Below are 17,697 nucleotides of genomic sequence, written 5' to 3' on the forward strand. Positions count from 1 at the left end.
CTCCAAATAAAAACAAATTATATGTAATCGAATTATTTGGGTTGCTATCCAAATATGTTTCAAGATTTCTGTTATTTCGATTTAATAATCATTTGATCGTCTTGTTGCACGACAATTTTCTCCCAGACAAAGCCTCTTAGCCGAGAACTTGGACTATTAATCCTTCAGAAATGACATTATACAGACGCTGAAAACATAAGAAACAAAAGTTCGGAGACGACTATCACAAGAGAAATGAGAAGAAGAGTATTAATCATCCTAAAATCAACCACCTTCTCATGCCTTTACATGCATGCACGTTAAATGAATCTAAACCATAATAAGATGACCAAACTCTTACGAAGAAATTTCAAGGCTGTTTTTAAAACTCTCTTCCTCCTTTTTTTGAATTTAATTTTTTTCTCCTATCAATCTTATCCTTGAATTTTTTATTTTTTATTCTTCTTTTTTAAGTCAGGGGATTTGAATCGTGCTCGCAAGGTGAAAAAAAAAAAAGGGTTGAATCTGTATATCAGCATAAATAGAAACAAATTTGTTGAGGAGACTTTTAGTTGTTTGTCAACATCTTCACGTTTGAAAGCTTGGTTACAGATTGAATATACGGAGTTCAAAATATCATGAAGCCAGCATTACATCAGGATCCGTGGCGCAATGGTAGCGCGTCTGACTCCAGATCAGAAGGTTGCGTGTTCGATTCACGTCGGGTTCAAAAACTCCCGAAACTGTGATCCTTAACTTTTTGCTCTATTTACAAAAACCAACCTATTGTCCCACCTCTGCCTGTAAAAACCTTATCTAACATTTAAAGGACCAGAAAGAAAAATTCTTTCTCACTGCCAGAAAATGGCGGTAGACTACTTATTGACATCGCCTTCGACGCTGAGATTCTCCGATTTCATCTCTTCGTTCTCCCCAAACACCAACCACAAATGTCTTCGCTTCTCACCTAAACCCAGCTCCGCGAGGATAACCTGCGGCGCGATTTCTTCGAAGAGGAAACTCGCTGAGAGAGAGATCGCGGAGAGGGAGAACAGAGTCCTCGTGCGGAATCTGATGTCGAGGATTAGTGACAGGGAGCCACTTGTTAAGACCCTTGACAAGTACGTGAAGGTCGTAAGATGCGAGCATTGCTTCTTGCTCTTTGAGGAGCTTGGGAAGAGCGACAAGTGGCTCCAATGCCTCGAGGTTTTTTTCTTTACCTCTTCCTCGAATGAATTTGAGTGTTTTGGATTATGGGTTTGAGCTTCAGCTTCTGGGTCTTATAAAAGGATTAGACTTTATAACTTTTTCTTAGCTCAATGGTAGATTCATTTGAGTGTTTTAGATTATTTGTTTGCGTTATCTTTGAGTTTCAGCTTCTGGGTCTTATAAAAGGATTAGACTTTATAACTTTTTCTTAGCTCAATGGTAGATTCATTCGAGTGTTAGTTCCTAAAGTCTGAGTTTTTTAGATTCTGGGTTTGCGTTATCTTTGAGTTTCAGCTTCTGGGTCTTTTAAAAGGATTAGATTTTAAATCTTTTCTTAGCTCAATGGTAGATTCATTCTGTTTTTGTGTTCAATGACAAGACGATTCTGTAATGAGGTGTGTTAGTGCCTTCATCATAGCATCGCAACTGTTTTGTTGAGTTTCAGCTTATGGGTCTTGTAAAAGGATTAAACTTTTAGAATTATTTTCTTAGCTCAATGGTAGATTCATTTTGTTGTTTTTGTGTCCAACGACGTTCTGTAATGAGGTGTGGTAGTTCCTTCATCAGATCATCGCAACCGTTTTGTTGAGTTTCAGCTTCTGGGTCTTGTAAAAGGATTAGACTTTAAACTTATTTTCTTAGTTCAATGGTAGATTTATTGACAAAACGGTTCTGTAATGAGGTGTGTTAGTGTTTTAGCTTCTGGGTCTTATAAAAGGATTAGACTTTAAACCTTTTTTTAGCTCAGTTGTGGATTCATTTGAGTGTTAGTGCCTTCACCAGAGCATAGCAACCATTTGTTAATCCTAACTGTGATTCTTTTGTAGGTGTTCAGGTGGATGCAGAAACAGCGCTGGTATATAGCAGATAACGGAGTGTACTCGAAACTGATATCCGTTATGGGGAAGAAGGGCCAAACACGAATGGCAATGTGGCTCTTCTCCGAGATGAAAAACAGCGGTTGTCGTCCAGATGCTTCTGTTTACAACGCTCTCATAACAGCTCATCTCCACACGCGGGACAAGGCAAAAGCTTTGGAGAAAGTCCTTGGTTACTTCGACAAAATGAAAGGCATGGAGCGATGCCAACCCAACGTCGTGACTTACAACATCCTCTTGAGGGCTTTTGCGCAGTCTGGTAAAGTAGACCAAGTCAACGCTCTGTTCAAAGACTTGGACATGAGTGCGGTTTCTCCAGACGTCTACACCTTCAACGGCGTGATGGATGCGTATGGGAAAAAGGGGATGATCAAGGAGATGGAGTCTGTGCTTACTCGCATGAGGAGCAACGAGTGCAAGCCGGATATCATCACTTTCAATCTGCTTATTGACTCTTACGGTAAGAAGCAAGAGTTTGAGAAGATGGAGCAGACTTTCAAGAGTTTGATGCGGTCCAAGGAGAAGCCGACTCTTCCCACGTTCAACTCGATGATTATAAACTACGGGAAAGCTCGGTTGAGAGATAAGGCCGAGTGGGTTTTCGAGAAGATGAATGATATGAACTACCCGCCGAGTTTTATCACGTACGAGTGTATGATCATGATGTACGGTTACTGTGGTTGTGTTTCCAGAGCGAGGGAAGTGTTCGAGGAGGTTGTTGAGTCGGAGAGGGTGTTGAAGGCTTCAACACTCAATGCCATGCTTGAAGTTTACTGTCTTAATGGTCTTCACATGGAAGCAGATAAGCTTTTCCATAACGCAAGTGGGTTTAGAGTTCATCCGGATGCATCAACGTATAAGCTTCTGTACAAGGCGTATACTAAGGCAGATATGAAGGAGAATGTGCAGATGCTGATGAAGAAAATGGAGAAAGATGGGATTGTGCCTAACAAGAGATTCTTCTTGGAAGCCCTTGAAGCTTTCGGGTCGAGACTACCTGGTTCTGATTCTGCCATGAGATGACTTGGTGGAAAGCAATTGACTGAGGCTGGATATGAATCTATTTGCATACGCTCCAATGAGTTATTCAGTCATCCCCCTGAATCTGCTTTTATACACAGAGTTCCCAGTTTCTGTTGCTTTTTGTCGGCTATGATTGCAGACCAATCATGGAACTTGACATTTTTAGACTTATTCAACATTGTAAAGGCAGACTGCAGAAAGTAAGTATTTGGAGAACTTGAGGGGAGGGAACATGATAAAAGTTTCGAGAGCATAATCAAGAAAAGCTTAGTTAAGAATAGCTGCAGCCATTATTTTCTTCAGTTCAAGAACATGTACAATGTGAACAACACCGAGAAGAAGCAACTGTTTACTATAGTCTTTCAATCGATTTGGTAAAATGTAACCATATATATATATAATCAAAGCTTCATTGTTGTGTGTTATTTTAGAGATTAAAATTTACCATAACAAGTTGAAAAGGAGAAAAAACAGACAACATATCTCGGTCCAGGAATTTGAATAGACTATATACATGCAAGGGTACATCAGCTTAGACAGACTATAAGAATCTGAAAATGTGTCTGAACCTGTGAAGCTTTTCAACTGTTTTCCTCTGTAAATCAGTTATTATTCCACATAAGGACACATATTCTGATTCTGATGGTGTTCTCCTAGAAGCAAGCAAATTTTAAGAATGAATGGTGATCTAGTAACATACCATTTTATAGCTCCCATGTTTAGATTTTCTTCATAGAGATCCCCAAAGGAGTGCCATGCACAGAGAGCATCATCTCTCCAGGTTGCCTCCGAGTCTTTGGTGCTGTCATCCCAAAAGGAAGTCTTTGCCCTCCATTTACCTGCAAAGTTTACTAGTGTCATTCTAAAATCCTTACTTGAATGCAAAAAAAAAACAACTATCATTGATACAAGCATTTTTTTTTTGATAATCGTGATGTAATATCAAAAGTTTTCTAGGCTCAAGGACTAATCACCAACGAACCAAACTTAGAACCCTTTCTGCAACAGATAGTGAACCATTTCTCTCTGGATAAAAAATAAAGAAAGTAAAAACAAAGAATCGAGGGACAAAAACACTCCAACGAACCAAACTAAGAACCCTACTAATGAGATTTCAGTTTTTAACAGAGTATAAAACAAGAGTACAATCATGAATACATACCATAAAATATTTAATTTTTTAAACCATAATAAAAATTATAAGCTCTAAATTAACAAGAATACATATAATTTAAAAGTTTATAGCTCTATTTATATATCCTTAACGTTTTGTTTGAAATTATAGGCTCTAAATTTAGTACTATCTAAAAAATTTAAAGTTTGAGACCATAAAATATTATTTTCAAAAAATTCTTAGTTTTTTAATTTTATTTTTAGACTCATACAATGTTCTACAGCTCTAGTTGCTCATGCTATTAGATGGTCCTGCATTTTTTGAGCTTCATTTTAGTGGTCAACACATTAATATAAATCTCTGTTGAGTTTTGAGCTATTATGCAATATGCATACTCGGCTAATTTAAATTTTCAATATTCGAATACTTTCTTTTCAATTTCTGAACAACTCGAATTATTCTTTGAATTTATATTTTTACACGACGAATCTAGCGTCATTTCAACGTTGAAGATCATTGGTGAGAAATCTCTGGTTTGATTTGATTCTTGTATCAATCGCAGCAATGTCGCTGGTTCGGACAGCGTTGATCGCTCTTTTTCTGGTCGCTTTTCTGCAAAACGCTGCGGCTCAGAAAAGACCGCAAAGTATTGTTAAGCCTCGTGGTGCGGTTGCAACTGACGATGGACGGTGTTCTGAGATCGGTATGAGTGCTCTTCAACAAGGAGGAAACGCTATTGATGCGTCGGTGGCCGCTGCTCTCTGTTTGGGTGTTGTGAGTCCAGCCTCTAGCGGTATAGGAGGTGGAGCGTTTATAGTGGTTAAGATAGCTGGCGGGGAGGCTATTGCTTATGATTCTAGAGAAACAGCTCCTCTACGTGCCACTGAGGTAATAGCGACGTTTTATGAATTACACAACCTGTGCTTTGCTCTTGGTGTAGAACGTTAACGTGATAGCCCTTTATTATCATTATTTTGAACGCGCTCTGCAGCTCCAGTAGCGTTTTGTAACATATTTTCTTTTTAAATACGCCTTTAATGCGTTTTTCAGCCTAATAGTTTCCTTAAACCTTTTTTTTTTAATAAACAATTGTTTTGAATGGATGAGGCTTCAATATAGTTTCCTAAAATCTTCTTCCTCTTAAATACGCTTTTTGAACGCCAATTGTAGCTTAATAGTGTCTTTTGATGTATAAAATGTATGAATGTAATATAGCGTTTCTTAACATTGTTTCCCTCTAATTAAAATATGCCAGTAAACGCTCTTTTGAACTTAGATAGCGTTTTACTCAACGTTTATGAACCCTAGACAATCTTGGTTATATTGAATAATGCAATATGGTTGCATATTGTTTCTTCACACACTTGTTAAGGTTAGATTTTCATTGATGTTTTTGAATCATAGACATTTATTGGGTGTTTTTCTTGATGTAGAATATGTATGGGAGCAATCCTGATCTAAAGAAGAAAGGAATCTTATCAGCAGGCGTTCCAGGGGAACTAGCAGGATTATACACAGCTTGGAAACAACACGGAAAGCTCCCATGGACGCAGTTAGTGACTCCTGCAGAGAAACTTGCAGAAGGAGGATTCAGGATTTCAAAGTATCTCTACATGCAGCTGAACGCGACAAGAGCAGATGTCTTGGCAGACAAAGGTCTCTCTGAGCTATATGTTTCTAATGGACAGTTCAAGAAACCAGGGACGATTATCCATAACAGAAAATTGGCTTTTACACTCAAGCAAATAGCTGAGAATGGTCAAAAAGCGTTTTACAATGGCACGGTGGGTGTTAACCTAGCGAGCGATATTAGTAAAGCTGGAGGGATAATAACTTTGAAAGATCTGCAAAGTTATAGAGTTAAGGTTAGAAAACCGTTGTCCGCAAACATTCTCGGATACGAACTACTCGGTATGCCTCCTCCCTCATCAGGTGGCGCTGCAATGATGCTTGTAAGTCTCGATTTTTTTCCACATATCAAACAATCTTTCTTAAACGATTTTTTTTATAAAAAAAAAAATTAGCCTAGATATTTACAAAATCGGTCTCCTAGACCGGCTTAATAACGTCAACATTGGTTTCTTGTGCTGCAGGTTTTGAACATTCTTTCTCAATACGGGATTCCATCAGGTGTTTCGGGCTCTCTTGGTGTTCATAGACTAATCGAAGCTCTGAAACACGCTTTCGCGGTTAGGATGAACCTTGCTGATCCAGATTTTGTAGATGTTACTAAGGTTGTTTCAGATATGCTGTCTCCGGAATTTGCAAAAGACTTGAAGACCAAGATAAACGATGACAAAACCTTTGATCCAAAATATTATGGCGGCATGTAAGGCGTTTTTCATATCTTAAACCCACTCGCTGGTTTCTTCTTCTTTTTTTTTCTTGATTTATTAATAATATTCGTTTCTCCAACTCTGTAGGTGGAATCAAATCAACCATCATGGAACATGCCATTTCTCGATCATAGATAGCGAGAGGAACGCTGTTTCGATGACTAGTTCAGTAAACGGTTACTTTGGGGCAGTGATGCTATCTCCAAGCACTGGAATCGTTCTAAACAACCAAATGGATGATTTCACGATCCCAGCAAAGTCCAGCGGTGACCTAAATGTGCCTCCTCCAGCACCGGCTAGCTTCATCAGACCCGGGAAACGACCATTGTCCTCAATGTCACCCACCATTGTGCTCAAGGTTTAGGAAAAAAAAAACACACTTGTTACTTGTCTTACACGAAATTCTTAGTTAGGCTCCAAACAATGGGTTTCATGCGCTTTGTTTATGTAGGACGGCAAAGTGAAAGCTGTGGTGGGTGCTAGCGGTGGAGCGAACATCATCGCCGCGACAACAGAAGTTTTCTTGAATCATTTTTTCCTCAACATGGATCCTCTTTCTTCTGTTTTGGCTCCAAGAATCTACCATCAGGTCATTTGCTTCTCTTTTTTTTCTTCTTATACCCCAAGAATAATCTTTCTTGTTCTTTGTCTATAACTAAGAAAATGTTTTTTTTTTTAATTTATAATTCCATTGTGCAGCTGATACCAAACAAAATTTCGTTTGAGAATTTGACGACAGTGTTCGGTGATCATTTCGAGATACCTAAAGAGACAAGAGTTGTGTTGGAAAAGAAAGGTCATGTTCTAACGCCAATGACCGGAGCGACGATTGTTCAGTTCATAGTTCAAGAATCCGATGGAAATGTCGGCGGAATGAGTAAGCTTCTGGCAGTTAGTGATCCAAGGAAAGGAGGGTTCCCCTCAGGATATTGAATTATTGAGATTGTATTTAGTTTTGCTGCCATTTAACATTTATTGACGAATAAAATAAATAAAATTTTGTACTGTCTTTTTCTTTCTTTTTGCAATAATGTTGATCCAGATATATATGTATATTTCTACAATCTTAATATGGGGAATATAGGAATTAGAGGTTCCATTAAACAACCAACCTTAATTCTCATGTACGTTAACGTTAGTGTGGGTTTGTGACGTAGGAGCTACATATAAGTTAAGTTCATTTCATTCATAGCTAGATCATATCAAACTTTGTGGTCTACCATGAAAAAATAATGACAATACGATTGGATCTACCTTGAGAATAATTCTTTGTGACATAACATCTCGGGTGATGTCTATGAAAAAGGATACATGAATTTTTGTTTGTATACCCCCAAAGGAGTGCCATGCACAGAGAGCATCATCTCTCCAGGTTTTGGTTGCCTCCGAGTCTTTGGTGCTGTCATCCCAAAATGAAGAAGTCTTTGCCCTCCATTTACCTGCAAAGTTTACTATTGTCATTCTAAAACACTCCAAACTAATGAGATATCAGTTTTTTAACAAGAGTATAAAACAAGAATACAATCATGAATACATATACCATAGAAAACGAGAGTTTGAAAGGCAGAACAGTACAAGATCCATTTTAAAGGGTAGCCACCAAGAGATGAATCACCAGTATTGTGATTCCACTTGAACTCAATCTCCCCATTATCTTCGACTTCGATAGAGACATCAGGAAGGTTCTCTTTGAAGAAGTCCAACACAGGTGTCTCTAACTGTTCCTCAGAGAACGTTGAGCAGAGTAACCTCTGTGCAGTTAAGCTCTGTTCAATCTCAATATCACGGATTGCCTTAATCGCATCAATACGTCTTTCAACTACACAATATCATCAGATCCAAAGTTCATCTCAAAAATCATTAATTCTACAAATTTGATTAACGATTGGTATCTTCTTCTTCATGTTTCTTCTCTTCTCTCCGAATCTCTTTGTCGCTCTCGTCCTTGTTTTCTTCTTCAGTGAGTCTGACAACTTCTTTTGCTTTTCGCTTCGGCATTATCGACACTTCTAATTCGAGATTGAGCTTCAAACCCCCAAAACTGGAATTTGAATAGACGACACAGACATTATTAAATGAGCGGGGGAGATTAGTAGGTTCAAATGAAATTAAACAAATGCTTGGCAGACACTACCAAATAACGGTTCTACCCTCGATTAGAATAAGGCTTATGAGCCCATTAATATTAGAGTCATCGAATAACATTTCGTTAAAAGGCCATTTTGTTCCCTATAGGCCCGGACATCCATTTTTATACTAAAAGAAGATGTTGTGGTGTGATTGATTGTGACGAGAGATATTTCCTTTTTAAAGAAAACCTATGATTCCACTCTTTTTTTTTTCACACTCCACGAGGGACAAGCATGATGCAGACGAGCACTTGGTTTTATGACCAATTAACAAATTCGCATTTAAAAAGTTGGCACGGCCTTCTTTCTAAAAACCTCACGGGTTTGTTTACTTCAAAATTATAAGTAATATTTTTTTTATTTTTTTTTTAGTGAAAATGTGTAAATTGTCAAATGATTAACTTGGATTAAGATCTTACCACAAACTGTTTCTTTTTTCTGCTATTTATTTGGTGATTTTCAAAAATAAGCCATGTGGAGTGTTGGACCAGCTTTGTGTATTTATTACATAGTTGAAAAAAATAGAGTATATTCTCTATATAATTAAAGACTTTACGTCATTAAAAAAAACTTTATCAACGTGAGAGGCAAAAAAAAATAGAAACTTTTTCAAAAAGACTAGGTGACTTTTGAGGAATGGATATAAAGAAGAGAACTCAAATGAGACTTTCGGCCAGAGACTTAAAAATCATCCGAATAGATCTACTATTGCCTGCCAAGGACGACAACTTATAAGAAAGTGACGTCTCGATGAATTGTAAGTTTTTCTACTCTTGTATATTTTGTTTAACCAACCATCCGGTATTTTCTCACCTAGTCTCTCAACGTTTCGTATATAATCTGAAGTTACAGACTGGACCATGGTTTCTCATTTTCTGGATTTTTACATGCAAATTTAGAACTTGGACTTGGTAAATTTTGAATGGCTTTATTAGCTCAGAACACAAGTACTCGTTTTTTGAGCTTCGTTTTATTGGTCAACACATTAAGATAAAGTTTTTTTGTTGGGTGTTGAGCTATATTGTCTATACGCGTGATGGCTAATTTAAACTTTTCAATATTTGACCATTAGTATATTTTCAATTTCTGAACAAGGTCGAACTATTCTCTGAATTTATATTTACACGACGAATCTTGGATCATCCCAGCGTTAAAGATCATCTGTGAGAAATCTCTGGTTTGATTTGATTCTTGTATTAATCGCAGCAATGCCACTGGTTCGGACAGCGTTGATCGCTCTTTTTCTAGTCGCTTTTCTGCAAAACGCCGCGGCTCAGAAAAGACCGCAAAGTATTGTTAAGTCTCGTGGTGCGGTTGCAACTGACGATGGACGGTGTTCAGTGATCGGGATGAGTGTTCTTAGGCAAGGAGGAAACGCTATTGATGCGTCGGTGGCAGCTGCTCTCTGTCTAGGCGTTGTGAGTCCAGCCTCTAGCGGTATAGGAGGTGGAGCATTTACAGTGGTTAAGATAGCTGGCGGGAAGGCTATCGCCTATGATTCTAGAGAAACAGCTCCTCTCGGCGCCACTGAGGTAACAACGGTCATAGTAATAACGTCTTTCTTTTTGCAATATGCGTTTTGAAATATGAGTTTGCTCTTTGGTGTAGAACATTAAATCATTAATGTAGGTAATAGCGTCTCTGTTCTGAGCTTTCTTAAATCGTTATTTTGAACGCGCTTTTGAGCTCAAATAGCGTTTTGTTACATATGTTCTTCTTAGATAAGCGTTTAAATGTGATCTTCAGCCTAATAGGCGGCTTGAATCATAGAATGTGTGCAGGTAATAGCGTTTCTTGACATTTTTCTTCTGATTAAATATACCAGGAAACGCTCTCTTGAACTTAGATCTCAACGTTTATGAATCATAGACAGTCTTGGTTATATAGAATAATGCAACAGGGTTTCTCATCGTTTATTCACATACTCGTTTTGGACATTTATAATTGGTTGATTTTCTTGATGTAGGATATGTATGGAAGCAATCCTGATCTAAAGAAGAAAGGAGCCTTATCAGCAGGCGTTCCAGGGGAAGTCGCGGGTCTATTCACAGCTTGGAAACAACACGGAAAGCTCCCATGGAAACAGTTAGTGACTCCTGCAGAGAAACTTGCAGAAGGATTCAGGGTTTCAAAGTATCTCTACATGCAGATGAACGCCACAAGAGTCGATATCTTGGCAGACAAAGGTCTCTCTGAGCTATTTGTTTCAAATGGAGAGCTCAAGAAACCAGGGACCATTATCCATAACACAAAATTAGCATTTACACTCAAGCAAATCGGTGAATATGGTCCAAAAGCGTTTTACAATGGCACGGTCGGGGTTAACCTAGCTAGAGATATTCGTAAAGCTGGTGGGGTAATAACTTTGAAAGATCTGCAAAGTTATAGAGTTAAGGTTACCAAACCGTTGTCTGCAAACATTCTCGGGTACGAACTACTCGGTATGCCTCCTCCTTCATCAGGTGGTGCTGCAATGATGCTTGTAAGTCCCATTTTATAGAGAATTTTTTCACATTTTATTAGACCAAGGTTTTCACAGAGTTTCTTGTAGTGCAGGTTTTGAACATTCTTTCTCAATATGGGATTCCTTCAGGTGTTTCTGGCTCTCTAGGTGTTCATCGACTAATCGAAGCTCTGAAACACGCTTTCGCTGTTAGGATGAACCTTGCTGATCCAGATTTTGTAGATGTTACTAAGGTCGTTTCAGACATGCTGTCTCCGGAATTTGCAAAAGACTTGAAGAAGAAGATAAACGATGACAAAACCTTTGATCCAAAATATTATGGTGGCATGTAAGACCTTTTCATATGCTGGTTTCTTTTTTGTTTCTTGATTTATCAATATAATTAAATTTTTTTCCATTTTTTAGGTGGAATCAAATAGACGATCATGGTACAAGTCATTTATCGATCATAGATCGCGAGAGGAACGCTGTTTCGATGACTAGTACAATAAACGGTTACTTTGGGGCAGTGATGCTATCTCCTAGCACCGGAATCGTTCTAAACAACGAGATGGATGATTTCTCGGTCCCAGCGAAGTCCAGCGGTGACCTAAATGTGCCGCCACCGGCACCGGCTAACTTCATCAGACCCGGGAAACGACCATTGTCCTCAATGTCACCCACCATTGTACTCAAGGTATTGTCAAATTATTACTTGTGTTACGAAACTAATAGTTCGACTCCAAACAATGGGTTTTCATGCGCTTGTTTACGTTGTAGGACGGTAAAGTGAAAGCTGCGGTGGGTGCTAGCGGTGGAGCGAACATCATCGCCGGGACAATAGAAGTTTTCTTGAATCATTTTTTCCTCAACATGGATCCTCTTTCTTCCGTATTGGCTCCAAGAATCTACCATCAGGTTTTTGCTTCTTATACCGAAGAAACTCTCTTGTTCTTTAACTAAAATTTGCTTTATGCGATTCCATTTTGCAGCTGATACCAAACAGAGTTTCGTTTGAAAATTGGACGACAGTGTTCAATGATCATTTCGAGGTTCCTAAAGAGACAAGAATTGTGTTGGAAAAGAAAGGTCATGTTCTAACTCCAACAGCCGGAGGAACGATTGCTCAGTTCATAGTTGAAGAATCTGATGGAAATGCCGGAGGAATGAGTAAGCTTGTAGCAGTTAGTGATCCAAGGAAAGGAGGGTTCCCCTCAGGATATTAAGTTTGTATTTAGTATTGTGCCATTGTTAATTAATTGCATCGAACTTGCGATGATTATCAACCTTTAATTGATGAAATAAAATAAAATAAATTTGTATTGTTTTTTTTTACAATCTTAATATGAGGAATATTCTCATGTACGTTAGTGGGGTTTGTGAGGTGGGTGCTACATGTAAGTTAAGTTCATTTCATTCATAGCTAGATCACAAACCCGATCATATCAAACTGTGTGGTCTACTGGTCTACCATGAAAAAAAATGACAATACGATTGAATTATTCTCTGCGACGTACATAACATCTCTTGTGAAGCATATGAAAAAAGATACATGAAATTTTGTTTTGTATCTGTGATTAGTCAAATAAGTATATGACGAATTATAGAGTTAATAATAATGGGTAGATTATAAATTAATCAAGTGCGTTGGTTGTTATGGACGACAGCTCAAGTAGCATGGCTTTATTGTGTTGTTGTCTTTGTCAAATGATGAGTGATAGTTATGTATACGTCTTTTTTTTTTTGAAACACACTTATATTAAAAGCTCAGACCAAAGTAGGTGGAGCCATCAAAGCTAGTTCAACAGCCAAACTCTGTTTCGCTAGCATATCCGCTTCTACATTTCTCACTCGAGAGATCCAATTAAAAGAACAACATTCAAAAGATGAAGCTAAAGAGACAATATCAACCAGGACCCCATAGAGGCCAGCCAGCGATGTTCCGGATTTGAGGGCTTTTATTAAGACAGCTGAGTCTGATTCGATTCTGATTCTGGAGAGTCCCAGTTCTTGACACTTTCCTAGCGCTTCTCTGAGTGCCAGAGCCTCTGCCGCTAAAGGAGATCTCACATGGTGAGTAGGAGTCGAGTAAGAGGAGGTTCCTTGTTGTGATTCCACCGTCCATCCTAAACCTGCAACCATTAAATTTTCGTTCCAAGCAGCATCAGTTTTTATTAGCGCAGAGTTTGTCGCTGCAGTAGATGCAGGGGGCAGAGCACGCTTCATTGGTGCCTCTGTTTGCTGGCATGCGTTCCATTCCCTTGCAGCAGCTAGAGCCTTGGAGAGGTTGTCGGTTGCGGAGATGGTCTTGTCCTTGAACACCAGATTGTTTCTTGCCGTCCAGATATGCCACAGGATCCAAGGTGCCAACTGTCCTTCTGCAACTCCCGTTGGAGGTAAGTTCGTCTTAGTCACGAGACTGATCCATGAATTTCTTAAGACTATAGATTCATTGTACTCGATTCTAGGTAAAACAGGGGCCGAGAGCCACATTTGTTTTGCATAAGAACAATGAAAGAACAAGTGATCTATAGTTTCAGGCATGTTGCATCTTTTACACGTTCCATCGACGTTGATGTGTCGGGCCCTAAGCGCTTCTCCCGCTGGGATTGCCCCATGTAGTGCCTTCCACACAAACAGCTTTGTCTTTGGTGACGTTTTGAGACTCCAGACTGCCTTCTTCCAGTTGAAGGCCAGGTCCTCTTGTGTGATATCCATTGGATTCACTCTGTGGGAGAGAGCTGTCGCATAACCAGTTTTGGTAGTATACTCTCCTGACTTGGAGCTCAGCCAAGCGAGCTTATCTGGTGCTCCCGTGCGGCTTGGTTTGATCATTGTGATCCTGTGTTCCTCCTGAGGGAGCACCAGTCTGATCAGATCAACATCTCATTCGTAGTTTGGCAGCATGAGATCTGCCACAGTTAGATGTTGGAATTCCATTGGCGCTGGCCCCATTGGTCTCTCTTGAGCCTCGCAGCTGAGCCACGGTTTGTCCCAAATGTTAATGCTCTCTCCATTACCCACTTCCCAGCCTGCATTTTCCATAATTAAGTCACGTCCTATAAGAACGCTTCTCCATCCGTGTGAGATCGCACTCTTTGCTGTTACTGTCAGGAAGTTCTCCGAGTTACAGTATTTCCCAAGGAGGATTCGGCTTAGTAGCTTGTCTGGATTGTTTATGATTCTCCAGCTCAACTTGGCTAGGAAAGCTTCATTGAAACTTTGAATATCTCTAAAATCCAGTCCCCCCTGTTCCATGGGTCTTATTAGCTTTTGCCATGCAATCCAAGCCATCTTCTTTTTTTCCATATTATCATCCCACCAGAATCGAGTGAGCGTCGACTGTATTTGTTGGCAAAGGGACACAGGGAGTTGGAAACAGGACATTGCGTGTGAAGGGATAGGAGATAAGACGCTCTTCAGCATTGTCATCTTGCCCGCCGTCGATAAGAATCGGTTGGACCAACCTCGCGCCTTTTGCTTGATTCTGTCGATGATGGACGCGAAGTTATCCCTCTTAGATCTTCCAAAATGTTCCGGGAGGCCTAGATATTTGCCAACTCCCCCCTCTTTTTCGATAAGCAAAGTGCCTTTGACTAGAGACTTCAAAGCCCTCGGGGTCTTCCTAGAGAAAGTGATTGACGATTTCTCCACGTTTATTGTCTGTCCCGACGCTTCCTCATATTTTTTGAGTATGATGTTTAGAGCCTTGCTACATTCCTTGCTGGCTCGTACAAAAAACATTGTGTCGTCCGCAAAGAGGAGGTGGTTGAGTCGAGGAGTCCCCCGAGCTACTTTGATCCCTTTGAGGGATCCCTCCTCTTGAGCTTTGTTACACAGACCCGAGAGTACCTCACTACATAGTATGAAGATGTAAGGTGAGAGTGGATCTCCTTGACGGATACCACGACTCGGTGTGACTCTTCCTCTAGGAGAACCGTTAATGAGGAAGGAGTATGTAACAGTAGACACGCATTGCATGATCCACGAGATCCATTTGGGATGAAATCCTAGTCTTTGGAACACCAGCCGGATAAACTCCCATTCGAGACGATCATAGGCTTTGCTCATGTCGGTTTTGACCGCCATAGCGCATCTCTTTGCAGCGTCGGACGTTTTGAGGTAATGGAGCACCTCATGAGTGATAAGGACATTGTCCGAGATTGCCCTCCCTGGCACAAACGCTGATTGGTTCTCGGAGACAATGTCTGATAGGAGCGGTTGGAGTCTCTTCGTCAAAATCTTGGAGATGATTTTGTAGTAGACGTTGCAGAGAGCTATAGGTCTATACTCCGTAACGCGCTGCGGACTAGGGATCTTTGGGATGAGCCGGATGTGCGTTTCATTTATCGTGGACGGGAGAGTGTCCGTGATAAAAAATTCCTGAATCTCCTTCACGATGTCGCAACAGATATTCTCCCAATTTGTATGGTAGAAACTCGCGGAGAAGCCATCGGGGCCAGGTGCTTTATCAGCATGGATAGAGAAGACTGCGTCTTTGATTTCCACTGCTGTTGGTACCGCTATCAGTTCTTCATTCATCTCGTCTGTCACCATTGGAGACAGCGCCTGTCTAACCGTTTCCTCCCTATTCCCTTCGATTGCTTCAAAAAGCTTCTGGAAATAGCTTACTACGACCTTCCCAATCTGATCTTCTTGATAGACCATAGTGCCCAATTCATCCTCAATAACTGAAAAGGCGTTAGCCCTCTTTCGGTTTTTGGCAATAGCATGGAAGTACCCGGTGTTCCTATCTCCGAGGCTTAACCACAGCAAGCGACTCCTTTGTCTCCAATATTCTTCCTCTGAGATGTAGGCATCGTTGAGCTCGTTAGATACTCTCGTTATGAGTTCTGTATCATTCTTCGGGTCGGTTAGAGCTACCTCCAGTTCCTCTTTCTTCTTCTCTATTTGCTTCCTGCTGTTTTGATATTGTTGCTTGCTCCACTGGATTAAAGCCGATCTCACGAGTCTGATCCTGTCATTGACAGTAGCGCGTGGATCATTTTTCCAAGCCTGCTTTACTAGCTCTTTCACATCGGCATTGTTCTTGAGTCTTCTATCGTAACGGAACAATCCACGTCGCTTCTTCTTGTCCGGTTCGAAGAAAGATACTATGGGCTTGTGGTCTGACCCTTCGTAAGTGAGATAATGGGATCGCGCATTTGGGAATAACTCAGCCCAGTGGCTATTCGCCGCCGCTCGGTCCAGGCGACATCTTACTAAGTAGTCTCCTCTCTTTCCTCGCCATGAAAGGAAATCTCCGGAATGCTGTAAGTCGTACAGGTCACCTTCAGAATAAAAGGTTCGCATGTCAGTAAAGGAACCTTCAGACCGCTCTGGTCCTCCGTCCTTTTCTGCGTTGTTGAGGAGGTCATTAAAGTCTCCTGTCACAAACCAAGGAGCATCTCTGGTTTCGCTTAGCACTATTAGGCTGTCCCATAGGGTTCTTCTCTTGGGTTTATCAGTATCACCATAGATGAACGATGCAAAAAAATTCTTTCCTTCAAATTCAATATTTGTATCGATACAATTTGCAGAAGAACTAAGAACTTGGAGCTTTATCTCATGTTTCCAAAATAAAGCAAGACCTCCAGCTCCATGCCCTATAGGTGATATCAGGTAAGAGCTTTCGTATTGTAGCTGCTTCGTCTTCTTCATGACGAAGCTGTCGGGATTTTTTGTTTCCATGAGGAAAAGAATGTCCGGGAAGATGTCTCTCTTCATCTCCTTTAGACGTCGAACTGTCCGGGGATTCCCTAACCCTTGACAGTTCCAACTCGCCACTTTTAAGGAGCGAGAGTAGACGGATGAAATAGGTACATGCCTTAATTAGCTATCGTAATCTTTTTTTGAAACACCTTTTTTTTTTGAAACACAATTAGCTATCGTAATTTAGTTCCAAGATAATGCTCCTTTAAAACGACTTTTGGTTGTTGAAAGACAACACATAAATATTTAGCTTAAGACGGTATAACGTCATGAACATTAAGAAAAAGCAATGATTTTATGACAAATAAGAGACTCTCGCATAGAAATTTAGCGTATATTTGAATCGTATGGAAGAGTTAGTAGCTAGGTCATCATTTATACGTTTATAGTAAAAAAAAACATAGCATAATCTAATTTAGTGAATCCATCGACTTAAGAAGATTTTTTTTTTAACGTTGATTTATTATGATCTTATTGTAAGAAGAAGAAAATTAGCAGCACAAATTTAGGTCCATCAACCAATCAAGTCTAATTACTAAAAAAACATTTTCTTCTAACCATACAAACTAATAATAGTGGTGCGTTTGATTTGGATGCATACGGCGGCTAATCCTTAGCATACCGTAAATGTAAATGATATAATTATCTTCATCAATAATGCATATGAGGAGTAGACGACTTGTCCATTCAGATTCCTTTTGTCAACTAATTCTTGATTTTTTTTTTGACGTCAATTAATTCTTGATTTATAAAACTCATTAACGTCTTTTGTATATTAATCGCAAGTATAAAATTAACAAATTGGAAGATAATAATATATATCTAGGATACTCCGCCTCTAGTCAGTGACACGGCATGTTGAATTAGCAGAGGA

General features: G+C 39.8%; 4 protein-coding genes and 1 non-coding gene across 6 annotated transcripts; 4 read left to right on the plus strand and 1 right to left on the minus strand.

Moving 5' to 3' along the window:
• The first annotated feature begins 637 nt into the window (after window positions 1-637).
• On the plus strand, window positions 638-709 carry TRNAW-CCA. Its single transcript has one exon. It is a non-coding gene; the product is annotated as a tRNA-Trp (tRNA).
• A 54-nt stretch (window positions 710-763) lies between these two features.
• LOC103850678 (pentatricopeptide repeat-containing protein At4g39620, chloroplastic) lies at window positions 764-3,514 on the plus strand. The gene is made up of 2 exons (XM_009127498.3): window positions 764-1,185; window positions 2,016-3,514. Exons 1-2 carry the CDS (start codon window positions 844-846, stop codon window positions 3,087-3,089), a joined length of 1,416 nt encoding a protein of 471 aa, XP_009125746.1. The 5' UTR covers window positions 764-843; the 3' UTR covers window positions 3,090-3,514.
• A 1,253-nt stretch (window positions 3,515-4,767) lies between these two features.
• Window positions 4,768-9,278, plus strand: LOC103850940 (glutathione hydrolase 1). The gene is made up of 6 exons (XM_009127782.3): window positions 4,768-5,091; window positions 5,637-6,155; window positions 6,297-6,532; window positions 6,627-6,897; window positions 6,991-7,128; window positions 7,239-9,278. The coding sequence occupies exons 1-6, from the start codon at window positions 4,768-4,770 to the stop codon at window positions 7,470-7,472; spliced, it is 1,722 nt and encodes a 573-aa protein (XP_009126030.2). The 3' UTR covers window positions 7,473-9,278.
• LOC103851034 (glutathione hydrolase 1) lies at window positions 9,185-12,473 on the plus strand. Of its 2 annotated transcripts, none has more exons than XM_009127892.3 (7): window positions 9,185-9,425; window positions 9,875-10,200; window positions 10,635-11,150; window positions 11,225-11,460; window positions 11,538-11,808; window positions 11,892-12,029; window positions 12,104-12,442. In XM_009127892.3, the coding sequence occupies exons 1-7, from the start codon at window positions 9,419-9,421 to the stop codon at window positions 12,335-12,337; spliced, it is 1,728 nt and encodes a 575-aa protein (XP_009126140.1). In that variant the 5' UTR covers window positions 9,185-9,418; the 3' UTR covers window positions 12,338-12,442. The 2 variants fall into 2 exon arrangements, with proteins under 2 accessions (XP_009126140.1, XP_009126279.1); XM_009128031.3 differs by lacking the exon at window positions 9,185-9,425 and adding an exon at window positions 9,459-9,579 and having other exon boundaries at window positions 12,104-12,473.
• A 405-nt stretch (window positions 12,474-12,878) lies between these two features.
• On the minus strand, window positions 12,879-13,946 carry LOC103854527. The gene has a single exon (XM_009131472.2). The coding sequence runs from the start codon at window positions 13,944-13,946 to the stop codon at window positions 12,879-12,881; it is 1,068 nt and encodes a 355-aa protein (XP_009129720.1).
• Between the last annotated feature and the right edge of the window lie 3,751 nt (window positions 13,947-17,697).

Source organism: Brassica rapa, chromosome A01 (assembly GCF_000309985.2).
Source record: "Brassica rapa cultivar Chiifu-401-42 chromosome A01, CAAS_Brap_v3.01, whole genome shotgun sequence".
Classification (NCBI taxonomy): domain Eukaryota; kingdom Viridiplantae; phylum Streptophyta; class Magnoliopsida; order Brassicales; family Brassicaceae; genus Brassica; species Brassica rapa.